The sequence below is a fragment of the Brachionichthys hirsutus genome, chromosome 2, assembly GCF_040956055.1.
Source record: "Brachionichthys hirsutus isolate HB-005 chromosome 2, CSIRO-AGI_Bhir_v1, whole genome shotgun sequence".
NCBI lineage: Eukaryota > Metazoa > Chordata > Actinopteri > Lophiiformes > Brachionichthyidae > Brachionichthys > Brachionichthys hirsutus.
In genome coordinates, this window is record NC_090898.1 from 1,412,618 (window position 1) to 1,424,851 (window position 12,234).

General features: G+C 53.3%; 1 protein-coding gene across 1 annotated transcript; it reads right to left on the reverse strand.

Moving 5' to 3' along the window:
* Nucleotides 1-1,830: 1,830 nt before the first annotated feature.
* On the reverse strand, nt 1,831-11,941 carry clcn6 (chloride channel 6). The gene is made up of 23 exons (XM_068746649.1): nt 11,867-11,941; nt 9,251-9,310; nt 9,102-9,167; nt 8,968-9,033; nt 8,831-8,897; nt 8,526-8,632; nt 8,152-8,278; nt 8,006-8,073; nt 7,744-7,802; nt 7,528-7,660; nt 7,083-7,196; nt 6,503-6,669; nt 6,316-6,433; nt 5,993-6,113; nt 5,618-5,771; nt 5,290-5,446; nt 5,079-5,185; nt 4,734-4,920; nt 2,835-2,995; nt 2,431-2,587; nt 2,222-2,329; nt 2,000-2,125; nt 1,831-1,911 (listed from the first exon to the last, which is right to left on the reverse strand). The coding sequence occupies exons 1-23, from the start codon at nt 11,939-11,941 to the stop codon at nt 1,831-1,833; spliced, it is 2,586 nt and encodes an 861-aa protein (XP_068602750.1).
* Between the last annotated feature and the right edge of the window lie 293 nt (nt 11,942-12,234).

A 12,234-nucleotide genomic window follows, 5' to 3' on the forward strand; every position in this document is an offset into this window, starting at 1 on the left:
TTAATCCTTAATCTGGAAGGAACGAGTTAGGACTCTTTCAGCCGGCATTAGCATCAAATGTCTGGACGCTGCCCTTTCCATCCCGGCACACCTGCGCCCCGACTCACCTGGTCCCCATCATCCTCTTGGATGAGAGGCTGAGGAGTCGTGAGACCTCGGTAAGAACAGCGGAACCCAAACGTTCTCCCTGTTGATCGTGTCGGAAGCGGTTAGCGCTGACGCTGCACCTGCGCTGTCAGGACTCGCCGGTCTCAGGTGGGTCAGGACACCGATGACCAGAATCACAGGTGTGCGCTTCAGGGTAGCATGAGTCCGACCAATCAGGTTGTCCGTCTCTACTCCAGGTGATAACTACATCTGACAGGATTCCTGTCGCCTGCTGAGCATCAACATGTTTGTTGGGTCCTAAATCCACACTAAGCTCATGTAGACTCCTCCCCCTCCTCGTCAGACCCACATGAATGGGACGGAGGACGCAGACATTTAACCTGATAAAGAGTTGGACTTGGACGCACCATAGAATCACTTAAATAGTATCCTAAAGACGCGACACGTTTCATCATCAGGTGGGGCTTCGTCATTTTGTCGCTTTAACCGATTGAAAAGAGAAATAATAAAACTGAAAGACACACTTTGTCTGATAGACATGATTTATTATTTAAAGGCACCAGGCAGATGTCTCACTGCTCTTTTGTCCTCACGCTGCAGTTTGGTTGCCATGTTGGCGCTAGCTACATCACCACACAGCGGATGCAGCTAACGCGACCTTCCCATGTTTCCTTGAAGCACGTTATGAGTAACATGGAACAGAGAGACGCGAGAACGCCGACCGGCTCCGAGCTTTCACTCACGCAGCCAATCATCCGCAGCACAGGCAGCAAATCGCCGTAGAAAAACACGTTTTCAAAATAAAATCCCAGCAGAAACAGGAGAAGACGTCTGATCCACGCCGTGGAAGCTTCATCAGGGCTTCTCAATATCTAAAAATCAATCAACAGCTTCCCTGAGTCAGGAAAGGAAACACTGCGCTGCTAAAACGACTAGCCTCGACATCAGTGCTAACACGGAACAGACAGTGCTAACCAACGCTAATGCATTACAAACGCTAAACTTCATACTGGCAGCTCCTTTATGAGCCGGAGAGGTCTGGATCGGCTGCAAGCGGCGGGCGGGCGGACGGACGGCGGCCCGCTTTAGTCCAGTTCATACAGCGAATCAAAAATAAAAGTGCAATATCAATAGAAACGGCGAAAGAACGGTTCAAAGCTAACGGTTCAAAGCTAACGGTTCAAAGCTAGTCACGCATGTCGGAAGGAAGCCACGTTTCACTTTGCTGCTTCGATGCATCTCAAACTGAGCAGTTTCACATTCTCAGACTGAATCAAATGAACTTGTTCTCATCTTAACGCCAAGCTTCAAGCCCCTTGACGGGGGCGGGGGGGGGGGACAACCCGGACCATAGGGGCCCATGAGTGACCCTTAGCTTACACTACAGGAGTGTTAAAATGACCGATTTCATCACACGCATATCCACAACCTCCAACATTAGCACGGATTAGCATAGCATCACACATGACAGGGTAGGTTCAAGACTCCCCTCGGACAGCGACCCGAGAAAAGAGGTGAGATCTGAACTGTCGGTTCAACGGCAGTATGCTAACATTAGCCTGAAGGGGTCAGACGTTTCTGCTAGCACCGCCGCGTCATTACCAGAACCCTGTCGAGCCAACAAACAGCCCACGTTATGAATCATCAGTACCATGGTGGGTTAGGAATAGAGACAACAGAACAGAACCGGGTCAAACAGTCAGCAGGACGTCCTGGGCGGGCTCAAACGGTGATGTGGTGCTGTCGCAGCTTGGCCATGAGGTACTCGTGGGTTAAATCGTGCCTGGTGATTATCCCCACAATCTGGAAGGCATGGCAGAACCGAAGCGAGTCCGGTCAGACACAACACAAAGCGATGCATGCTGGGCCGTGAGCGACGGCCTTGACTTACTTCCCCAACGGCGTTGACCACCGGCAGGTGGCGGAGGCCCATGGTCCGGAACAGGTTGAACACCTGGGAGGTGCGAGTGTTGGGCGACACCGTGTAGGGACACGGGTTCATGTAGGGCGCGACATCCTGGGAACACAGGAGATCATGCTGCCGTCACTCAGTTTGAAGGCTTGCTCTACGCGTTCAGGGAGCGACTCCCCGGAGTATCTGAAGGGTCCATACGACAATCATGCGGGGGTCGAGCAGGGCCAGGTCCAGGTCATGGATGTCCGGGTAGCGGGGGTAATCTTCGGTCATCTCGTCGTAGGACAGCCTGGGCTGAGCGGCGCTCTGTGAGGGACAGCGTGAAAATGTTCAGCCGGCCGCGTGCGTGTGCGTGCGTGTGTGTGTGTGCGTGTGTGTGCGTGCGTGTGTGTGCGTGCGTGTCTAACCGACTGGCTCTCGGGGTAGCACACCCCCCTGATGAGCAGAGTGACCAGCTGCGAGCGCAGGATGAGGCCGTGGAAAGTGAGTGGTCTGAAGCGCTCCTCCATGGTCCATTCCTCGCTTGGGGACTGATCCGGGTACAGGTTGGGGTAGGGAGCGTGCCTGCAGGAGGACGGCAACCAGACCGGGATCACAGCGGGACTGGAGGCAGGGGTCCTAAAGCTGTGCTCTGATAGGCTGCTGGCGTTGGTCTCCCCCGACCACGCCATGGGAAGCTTTATGTAGTTAAATTCAAGCTGCTATCAGCTAGACAGCAATGACACAGCAGCAAGAATCCTCCAGTCTGCCTCTACCTGTGCAGGTGAGTAACTATGGAGACGGCGACTACACACAGGTGGGCCTGGCCTACCTCCTCTCCAGCATCTGCTGCAGCAGGTCCTCCCTCTCCTCTGCCGGCTCGGCCACGGCGTTCTGCTCATCACACACGTTCCTCAGCTCGCTTGAAGGGTATGACTTCATGGACTGGCAGCGGCGGCGCTGTTCGCCCGCCCGGGTCAACACGCTGCAGTTCTACATGTGAAGGGTGAGGTCACGTGATGAATCTATGTTAACACTGACTAGCACTCTACCTCCACCTAGTGGTCATTCTGCTGAATGCAGTTCAGAGTAGAAATCCTGACTGTTGTAAAATAAAATAGAAGGAGTACCTCCTACCCCGGAGCCTCGAGTTCCAGGTATATCCGGGAGCCTCGAGTTCCCTGTCTACCCCGGAGCCTCGAGTTCCCGTCTACCCCGGAGTCTAGAGTACCCCGTCTACCCCAGAGCCTCGAGTTCCTGGTCTACCCCGGAGCCTAGAGTTCCTGGTCTACCCCGGAGCCTAGAGTTCCCCGTCTACCCCGGAGCCTAGATTTCCCGTCTACCCCGGAGCCTCGAGTTCCCGGTCTACTCCGGAGCCTAGAGTTCCCCGTCTACCCTGGAGTCTAGAGTTCCCCGTTTATCCCGGAACCTAGAGTTCCCTGTCTACCCCGGAGCCTCGAGTTCCCGGTCTACCCCGGAGCCTAGAGTTCCCCGTCTACCCCGGAACCTAGAGTTCCCCGTCTACCCTGGAGTCTAGAGTTCCGCGTCTATCCCGGAGCCTCGAGTTCCCCGTCTACCCCGGAATCTAGAGTTCCCCGTCTACCCTGGAGTCTAGAGTTTCCCGTCTACCCCGGAACCTAGAGTTCCCCGTCTACCCTGGAGTCTAGAGTTCCCCGTTTATCCCGGAACCTAGAGTTCCCTGTCTACCCCGGAGCCTCGAGTTCCCGGTCTACCCCGGAGCCTAGAGTTCCCCGTCTACCCCGGAACCTAGAGTTCCCCGTCTACCCTGGAGTCTAGAGTTCCGCGTCTATCCCGGAGCCTCGAGTTCCCCGTCTACCCTGGAGTCTAGAGTTCCCCGTCTACCCCGGAACCTAGAGTTCCCCGTCTACCCTGGAGCCTAGAGTTCCCCGTCTACCCCGGAACCTAGAGTTCCCCGTCTACCCTGGAGTCTAGAGTTCCGCGTCTATCCCGGAGCCTCGAGTTCCCCGTCTACCCCGGAACCTAGAGTTCCCCGTCTACCCTGGAGTCTAGAGTTCCCCGTCTACCCCGGAACCTAGAGTTCCCCGTCTACCCTGGAGTCTAGAGTTCCCCGTCTACCCCAGAACCTAGAGTTCCCCGTCTACCCTGGAGTCTAGAGTTCCCCGTCTATCCCGGAACCTAGAGTTCCCCTTCTACCCTGGAGCCTCGAGTTCCAGGTCTATCCCAGAGCCTACTGGGTTTAACCTGGATCGTGTGAAATGTGCCAGAGCAGCTCCAAAGGGAGGCCTCCAGGAGGGTCCAAATGCTCAACTGGCTGCCAAGAATTAATGGACCCGGCAGTCTTTATGGACACCCCCACAGGACCCCATGGTCCAACAGGTGATCCCCACACAACCCTGTGGGGATCGTCACAGTCTGAAGGGACTTGGATTAAAGACCAGGTGGTTCAAGTCCAAAATGGACCAAAGTATGGAGTGTGGCCTGGTAGCTGGAGAGGTGCTCGTACACCTCCTGGGTGCTGCCGAGGTACCCTTGAGCAAGGTACCAAACCCCTCCCTGCTCCCAGGGTGCAGCCATATGGCTGCCCGTCACGCCACCGTCTCTCTCCACACTTGGATGTCTGTGGCGACATCGTTAGAATGTTTGAAATCAAGGAGGTCATTCTAGGATGCTGAAATGTCCTCAGGTCCCCCTCCCTTCATCCACTGGCCCCGGGTATGAGGCTATAAACTTGAAATAGGGCGGGACGTACCCTAAAGCGGATGTTGTTGCTGACCAGGATGTTTCCCTTCATGAAGTCCTGTTCGTTCTGCCGGTTTTCAGTCACCACAGGGAAGGCATGGTAGGCAGTGGTGCGCAGGATGCTGACCAGAGACTGGACACGGGTGTGAGGGTACACATAGGTCAAGTTGGGTTCCATGATCTCACTGGCAGTCAGTCTGGAGAAGGAGAAAGAAAGCGTTGGTGTGTCCTGAATGCAGCTCAGGTAGCCATGACAGTTTGGTGGGGTCTCTTGACCAATCAGAGGTGGTGTACCTAACTTGTCAATCAATCAGGTGAGATGGGGGCGGGCCATACAAACAAAAACAAATCTTACTTGTCCATCTCCGTCTCCGTCTCCCAGTCCAGGAGTGGAACTCCTCGCAGCTCAATGTGCATGTCATAGATGCCCTTGTTGAAGAAGTCTCCGGTCCACTTGGCGACCTGGTCAACAGAACCATTTGTCACGAGCCCATCCGGAATCTGCTCCCAGTCAAACTGGACCGGTGGAGGCACTCGTTCAGAATCAGACACTGGCCGATGCGTACCATTAGGGTGATCATGATGGGCAGCCCGTACGTGATCTCATTGGTGGACTCAATGAGGATGACGGTCAGACTGATGGTCATTCTGACCACGCCCCCCAGGAAGGCAGCAGCTCCAATCAGGGCGAAGGTCCCGGAGTAGATGTCCATTCCCAGTTTGCTAACGGAGACATAGTGACATGTTGGATGATTATTAGAACAGAGATCCTGTCGTTTAAGGTGACACTGACCAGCGCGATCACACCTGGGTGACACGCCCACTCTTACCTTCCTGCCAAAACAGGAAGTGTGCAAAAATCAAACATGTTCCCCCCCCCAAATATGTTCTTACACTTTCAGGATGTTGGCAACCAGACGTCCAAAAGCTGCTCCGCAGAGCAGCGAGGGGACAAAGAGACCACTGGGTACAGACGCACCATAGGTCCAACAGGCCAACAGGAAGTACAGCAGGACGAACACCGAGAGAGTCACTGGGCTGAAGGTCCCTGTGGAAACAACAGGGGGGTAAAAGAGGAAGGATGACGGGCCGGCGAGAAAGGGGCCCGGACCAGGACCAGGATCTGGATTCAGGCTCCTCTCAGTCTTTGATGTGAGGTGTTGTGAGGCAGTTTACAGGTCAGGAGTCGGGACACGCCTCCTCCATGCACCTGCGTTGCTACCGAGTCGGATCATTGCCGGCTGTTAGATACGTGCATGGCCGTCTCACCGTGCTGGTGGAACAGCTGGTGGATGGCGGCCTCCTGCGGGTTGAAGAACAGCGTGGCCATGTCATTGTAGCTGTTGTTGCTGCAGAAGAACTGGCGGACGGTCGAATTCACGTCCTCACCCTCAGACGGAGAACACAAACCGGGATGAGAAGGACACGACACGGAATGCCGAGAGCGAGAGAGAGCGGTCGAAGGACGGGCAGGGTCTCTGGTCATTCCTCCGCCAGCCCTCTTCACTCCCCGGTTCTTTGGAGAACCGGCCTGTCGGCTGTGGACTGGCGGCATTCGAGCGACATGGTGTAAAGATGGAGGAAAACTCGACACCTACCGTGGTGCTGTTGCTGGAGAACGGGAACAGGTCGCGGCATTCGCCCAACAACATCGAAGCGGCAAATATCACCACCGTGGTCACCATGGAAACCAGCAGACTCTCTAGAACCCTGGAGAAGTGCAGCGATCAGAACCTCTTCATTGCAGGCTCCGGGGGACACGCTGGATTCTGGCGTCACCTGATGAACCGGGCTTTGGGCTGGAGGTGTCTGATGCGGTATTTGGCCAGGCTCCTGTTCAAGCAGTTGAAGAGCGCGCCCATCAGGCCGCCGACGATTCCCATCAGGATGAAGAAGGCCAGGTCCACGGCCGTCCACAGGTGGCAGCGCGCGTCTCCCTCTGGACACTGGGGGAAGATTAAGGTAAAATGAGGTAGGAGGGGGACGGGGACGGGGACGGGGACGGGGACGGAGGGACGCTGCGCCAGCATCAACACGAAGAACGCATTGATGTTAGTAATGAAATATCTGAAGCATCGTTGTGCCCTGGAGGCGGGATGAAAGGGTTCACTCCATCCACGGTGGGACACTCGGACCCTGTCAGAACCCCACAGAACGCCAGGAGCAGACCCGTGTTCGTCTCGGGTGACGGGAGCAGGACGCTGTGCTGCGAGAAAAATGGTTCCAACGTGGAGTTCACGGAACGCGAGGCGACCTCGGAGTGAAGACGACGACGGGTCCCAGTAATGTCCGAGTAACCGACAAAGAACCACAACTCATGAGCACAAGAGGAGTGTAAACGCAGGAAGAGCCTTCTGACCTTGAACTCCCCGAAGTTGAGCAGACCAGGCAGCTGGAACGAGCCCCACTTGTTGAAACTGATCCCGGATCTGAAGAAGTTGAGGGTGAACGCAGCCGACATGGAGCAGAAGAGCTGAAAGGTCACGGCAGGGACTTCGATTAAAGGTCATTGGGCATTGGTACATGTAAGAGCGGGGTCAAAGAGGCGTGGCTTCTACGTCACTTTACGGACACCAGGAATAAAGACACAACAAAGAGCGGAATAGCCCAAAGATGTTAGCTAAATGCTAACGCCAGGCTATCCCCTGGAGCAAGTCTGCAGACGTAAGACATTATTATTGAGTGGATTATCCTCTGGAAGCATGACTGTCCATGGATAATGCCTCTATTTACCCGTCCCTCGGGCGGCCCCGCCCTTCCCTGAGCCCCGAGGACGGGATCCTTCCTCAGGGGAGCCGACTTACCACTTTCCAGGTGAGGGCCTGGTTCCAGAAAGAGGAGCCTTCCTCCAGGCTGAAGAGTGTGCCTCCTATCGGAGCGCCGAAGGCAGCGGCCGCCCCAGCAGCGGCGCCGGCCGACACGAAGTCCCGCTTGTCCCTGGAGGACAGGGAGACAACATATTGATCCACTACGTCCACTTCCGGAGACGCAGTGATTCGTTCATGTGGCCCGAGCCTCACCTGTCACTGCGGAAGAAGGGGACGTTCAGTTTGACCTTCTTGAACGTGATGCTCTGAAACTGCAGAGGAAGAGAACGTCTATGATTCGCCACCGTCTCACCGGACGGAAGACGAGACGTCGCTATGGGAACCGCTACAATCAGAGTTCTGTCGTGACTCGGTTCCTCGAGGACAAGGGCTTGGGGTTTTATTTCTAAATGCCCAAAGGACATTCTGAGCTGCACTGGAGGAGAGGGGTTGTGCTTGGGATGCGTGGGGGTACCTGAGGAAGGCCGGCCCCCATGATGGCACCGCCGTGAATCATCGGACCTTCCTTCCCGACGAACAGACCTGGAAGGACACACAGACGGTCAAAGGGACGTCCCGCCCCCGCTGGCTCCCAGATGAGCCGCTCCTCTCGTACTGCACCTCCAGCCACGCTGAACACCACCCCGCTGGCCTTGCAGAGGAACGTCCGCAGCCGGACCACTCCCGGAATCTTGACTCCATTCAGGTAACTTTTGATTTCTGGAATCCCTGAACCTCCAGCTAGAGGCTGGACGAAGGACGACAAGACACGTGTGAGTATTACTAGCTGGTTCTACCGGACTGTCAGACACCGGGACAAGAGTTAAACCTTACTCCGACGGGTTCGTATCAACCCCAACCCCCCAGCGGAGACACCCCCAGAGGGGCCAGGCTCAGCCCCAGGACCGCTAGAACCGCCCCTCTGGAAGCTTCATCTCGTCCAATCAGCCGAGACGTGGCTAAAGAGCAGCAGGTAAAGAAATGAAGCTGGCTACCTCGACGAGGACGAGCATGCTCGCGATGAAGATGAAGCTCATGTTGAAGGCCAGCAGCTCCAGCAGCGACAGCGCCAGGCAGCCCCGGTCGCTGCACCTCTGCACAGCTGGACTCCAGTTAAGACGAACAGGGAGGGTGCAGGAAGGATAGGGAAAGGATCCCAGGACGGCCACGCCCCCGGACGGCCACGCCCCACTACAGCGTCCCGCCTCCACCTGGACTGGGCTGCGGTGAAACCCAAAGTCACCCGATCACAGTAGCGACGCAACAAAGAGCCAAAGCCGCCGGCGCCTTGGAAGGATACAGTCTCCAACCACGGAGAACTTGATGCCGTTGAAGAGACGCACAAAGAAGTCCACCGACAAGCCCACCTGGAAGAGAGGAGAGGCAGCGATCAGCACGGAACCAACGACCACCCGGTCCAGTCTGACATGAACCTACCAGGCCCACGGCGACGCCGATGGAGAACATCAACACCCAGCGGAGCGCCTCCTGCTGCCTGGATTTCTATTGGCAGACGAAAAACATTTCCTCAGTGTCATTCCAGCTACACATCCGGGTCTGAACCGGGTCACCTTGTGATCCATCCCCTCCAGAACCTCAGCGTGAGGCTCGTTGATGCAGCGGTCATAGTCCAAGCTCTGCAGAGACAGAACCACGGTGAGTTCACCAACGGGTCGGACATCTTTGGTGTCTGGTCCCCGACCCGCTCTTTATTCCTCACCTCATAATCCTTCCTGGGGAGAATCTCGTCTTCTTCTTCTCGGAGTTCCCCGAGGATCGTCTTGGTGGAGAAAAGAGGAATAATCTAAACACACACTGCAATAGAGATTAACCCTAACCCTAAATTAACCCTATGTTAACCCTAACCCCAGGTTAACCCTAACCCCAGGTTAACCCGACATTTACCCTAACCCTAGGTTAACCCTAACCCTAGGTTAACCCTAACCCTAGGTTAACTCTAACCCTAAATTAACCCTAGGCTAACCCTAACCCCAGGTTAACCCTAACCCTAGGCTAACCCTAGACCTACGTTTACCCTAACCCCAGGTTAACCCTAACCCTAGGTTAACCCTACTTTAACCCTAACCCTAGGTTAACCCTACATTTACCCTAACATTTCTTGACAAATACCTGTCTGGTGATAGTATGGCAACTAAGGTGATCAAAAAAGTCAATCAAAGAACAAGATTTTTAGGCAGAATGTCTGCTTTTGTCTCCGGACGCTTGCTGGAGCCTCGTTCAGCCCCTCTTTGACTATGCTAGCACCTCCTGGTATTCAAACATCAAAATGTCCCTGAAAACCAGGCTCCAAACCTCCCAAAACAAACTGATTCGGCTACTCCTCAATCTGGGGCCCATGACCCACCTTCTTCCTGGACATTTTGCTAGCCTAAAATGGCTCAGGGTAGAAGACAGGGTTAAACAACTCAAAATGGGATTGGCATTTAAAATAGTCAATGCAGCTCTGCCCTCAGTCCCCTCAATCCCTGCATACCTGAATAAACACCTCCACAGATTTAGTGACACCCACAGCCACAACACTAGAGGGAGCTCAAACAACAACCTGATTACCCCCTCCTATAGGACTAACATGGGTAAATCATCTTTTTACAATACTGCCCCCTAAGGGTGGAACTGTTTGACTCCTGCCCTCAAAACATGCACCTCTTTGGCCTCCTTCAAAACGGCCCTAAAAATACACCTTTTAGGGGGGCAGAAACGGAGATAGTCATCACGACTCTCCGGATCAACTCCCCCCCCCTTTTTTTGTCCACCTACGTTGTACATATTAATTGTCTTAGTAATTTATTGTAATCTATTGTCATTCATTGTCATTTTGCATCAGTGGTGTAATTTATTTTAGATCAATTGTTAGTTTGCATCGGCGGTGTAAAATCATTTTATTTTTATTTTTCTAATGTTACGTTGCATCAGTTGAGTTATTGAATATTGGTTTTATTTTTATTTGTATTGTTAAATTTGTATTGTTAATTGTGGATGATTTATGTACGAAGGACTTTCAACGGAAACAAGACCGCAAGGGCTTTTTAGAAATGCTCCTCTTAGACAGGATGTTTGACTGTACTTGTACTGTAATACATGCTTCTGTGTGACTGTACTCTAACATTCTATCTAATAAATATATTCATTCATTCAACCCTAGGTTAACCCTACATTTACCCTACCCTAGGTTAACCCTAACCCAGAACAGGAATAGAACAGACTGGGATAATTTCCTGATTTGGCTTTTACGTTAAATGCAACTGAAAACAGTAAAAATAATGATGCCGCGTGAAATGCATTGATTTTGTTAAATATAATTACACGCTTATTGTGATGTCTATGAAACAACGGTCTCAGAAACACTCCTGATTGGACCGTTCGTCATTTCAGCACCTACAGAGCAACATGTCACCAAGAGAGTCAGAGGACCTGGAGAAACCCTCAGGGAAACTGCAGCGAGAGCTGACGGGGTTCTCCGGGCTCCGAACCCATCGTTGGGTCAGCAGGACACCCAGGTCCAGGAACAACATCCGAACTGAACCGCTTTCACACATGGAATATCCTCGAGATTAGATTCTTTGTATTTATAATCCACGTTGAGCCGCAGTGGCGTCGTTAGGCCTATTTTAGGGGGGCTTCAGCCCCCCTAAAATATTCTTAGACCCCCCTAAATAATTTTGAGTTGTTTTATAAAAAACAGTGACCAAAAAATGCCGACATATTCTATTAAAGCCGCCAGAATATATGTTTAAAAACATGTAACCTGTCATTATTTACTTAAATCTGATCATGAATCTGTTTCCCCCCACTTCATGACGTAAGGTAGAGAACCCGTTCCACCTGTTCCTATAGCGAATGCCCACATCACTGAAACTCCAGTCCACGTTTTCCCTGTGACCGCTAATTGTCGGTCCCTGCAGCGTGTTTGAAGCACACAGAACATGATAGAAGAGCTTTAGGAGAAGAACGTGCTTTGCTATTGTTTGCGAGCCGTATAATAATACTGGACATTAGATTACTAATGATATTTACTAAATATTAGATTTAATATTCTGCATCTATTTCTTTGGTATAAATTAACTTCACTGATCGATAACAAACTTCTTTTTCCTGAACCGCGTTCTGTTCAATGAGAATAAACCGGAATCGAATCCGCCATCATCCAATGAACGTTTGTAATAATCTCCATCGACCCGGTCCTCTGTGACGACAGAACGAGCGCTGGGTTGGGGGTGGAGCGAGGAAAACGAGCGTCAGGTGAAATTCAGACGGTTAACCCTTTCCGCTAGACCCTCGGCGATGCGCGCGGATCAAAGACGCCGCCGTTCTTTACCAGCTCCTCGGGAGTTCGGGTCTCTCCGTCCCGGCGGCAGCGCCGGCAGCAGAAGCAGGTTGAGCAGCACGCCATCTTCGCCGCGTTGTCACGCACACGCACACGCACACGCACACGCACACGCACCGTTCATTCCTGCGCGGCAGAAAACATTCAGAACGACCGGCGGAACCCGAAAAACACGTTGAGCCGGAAGCGCGTCTTAAGAAAACGCGTCTTTAGAAAACGCCCACGCAGCGGCCGGATCTGAAAACGGGATTTACACCGGCTTCGCTCCGTTCGCGTTATTTTTCACATCTCAGATTTCCCATGACTTGTGAATCCAGCATCGCTCCCCAGTCGGTCACGTGGCGCTGCAGCGCGGAGAC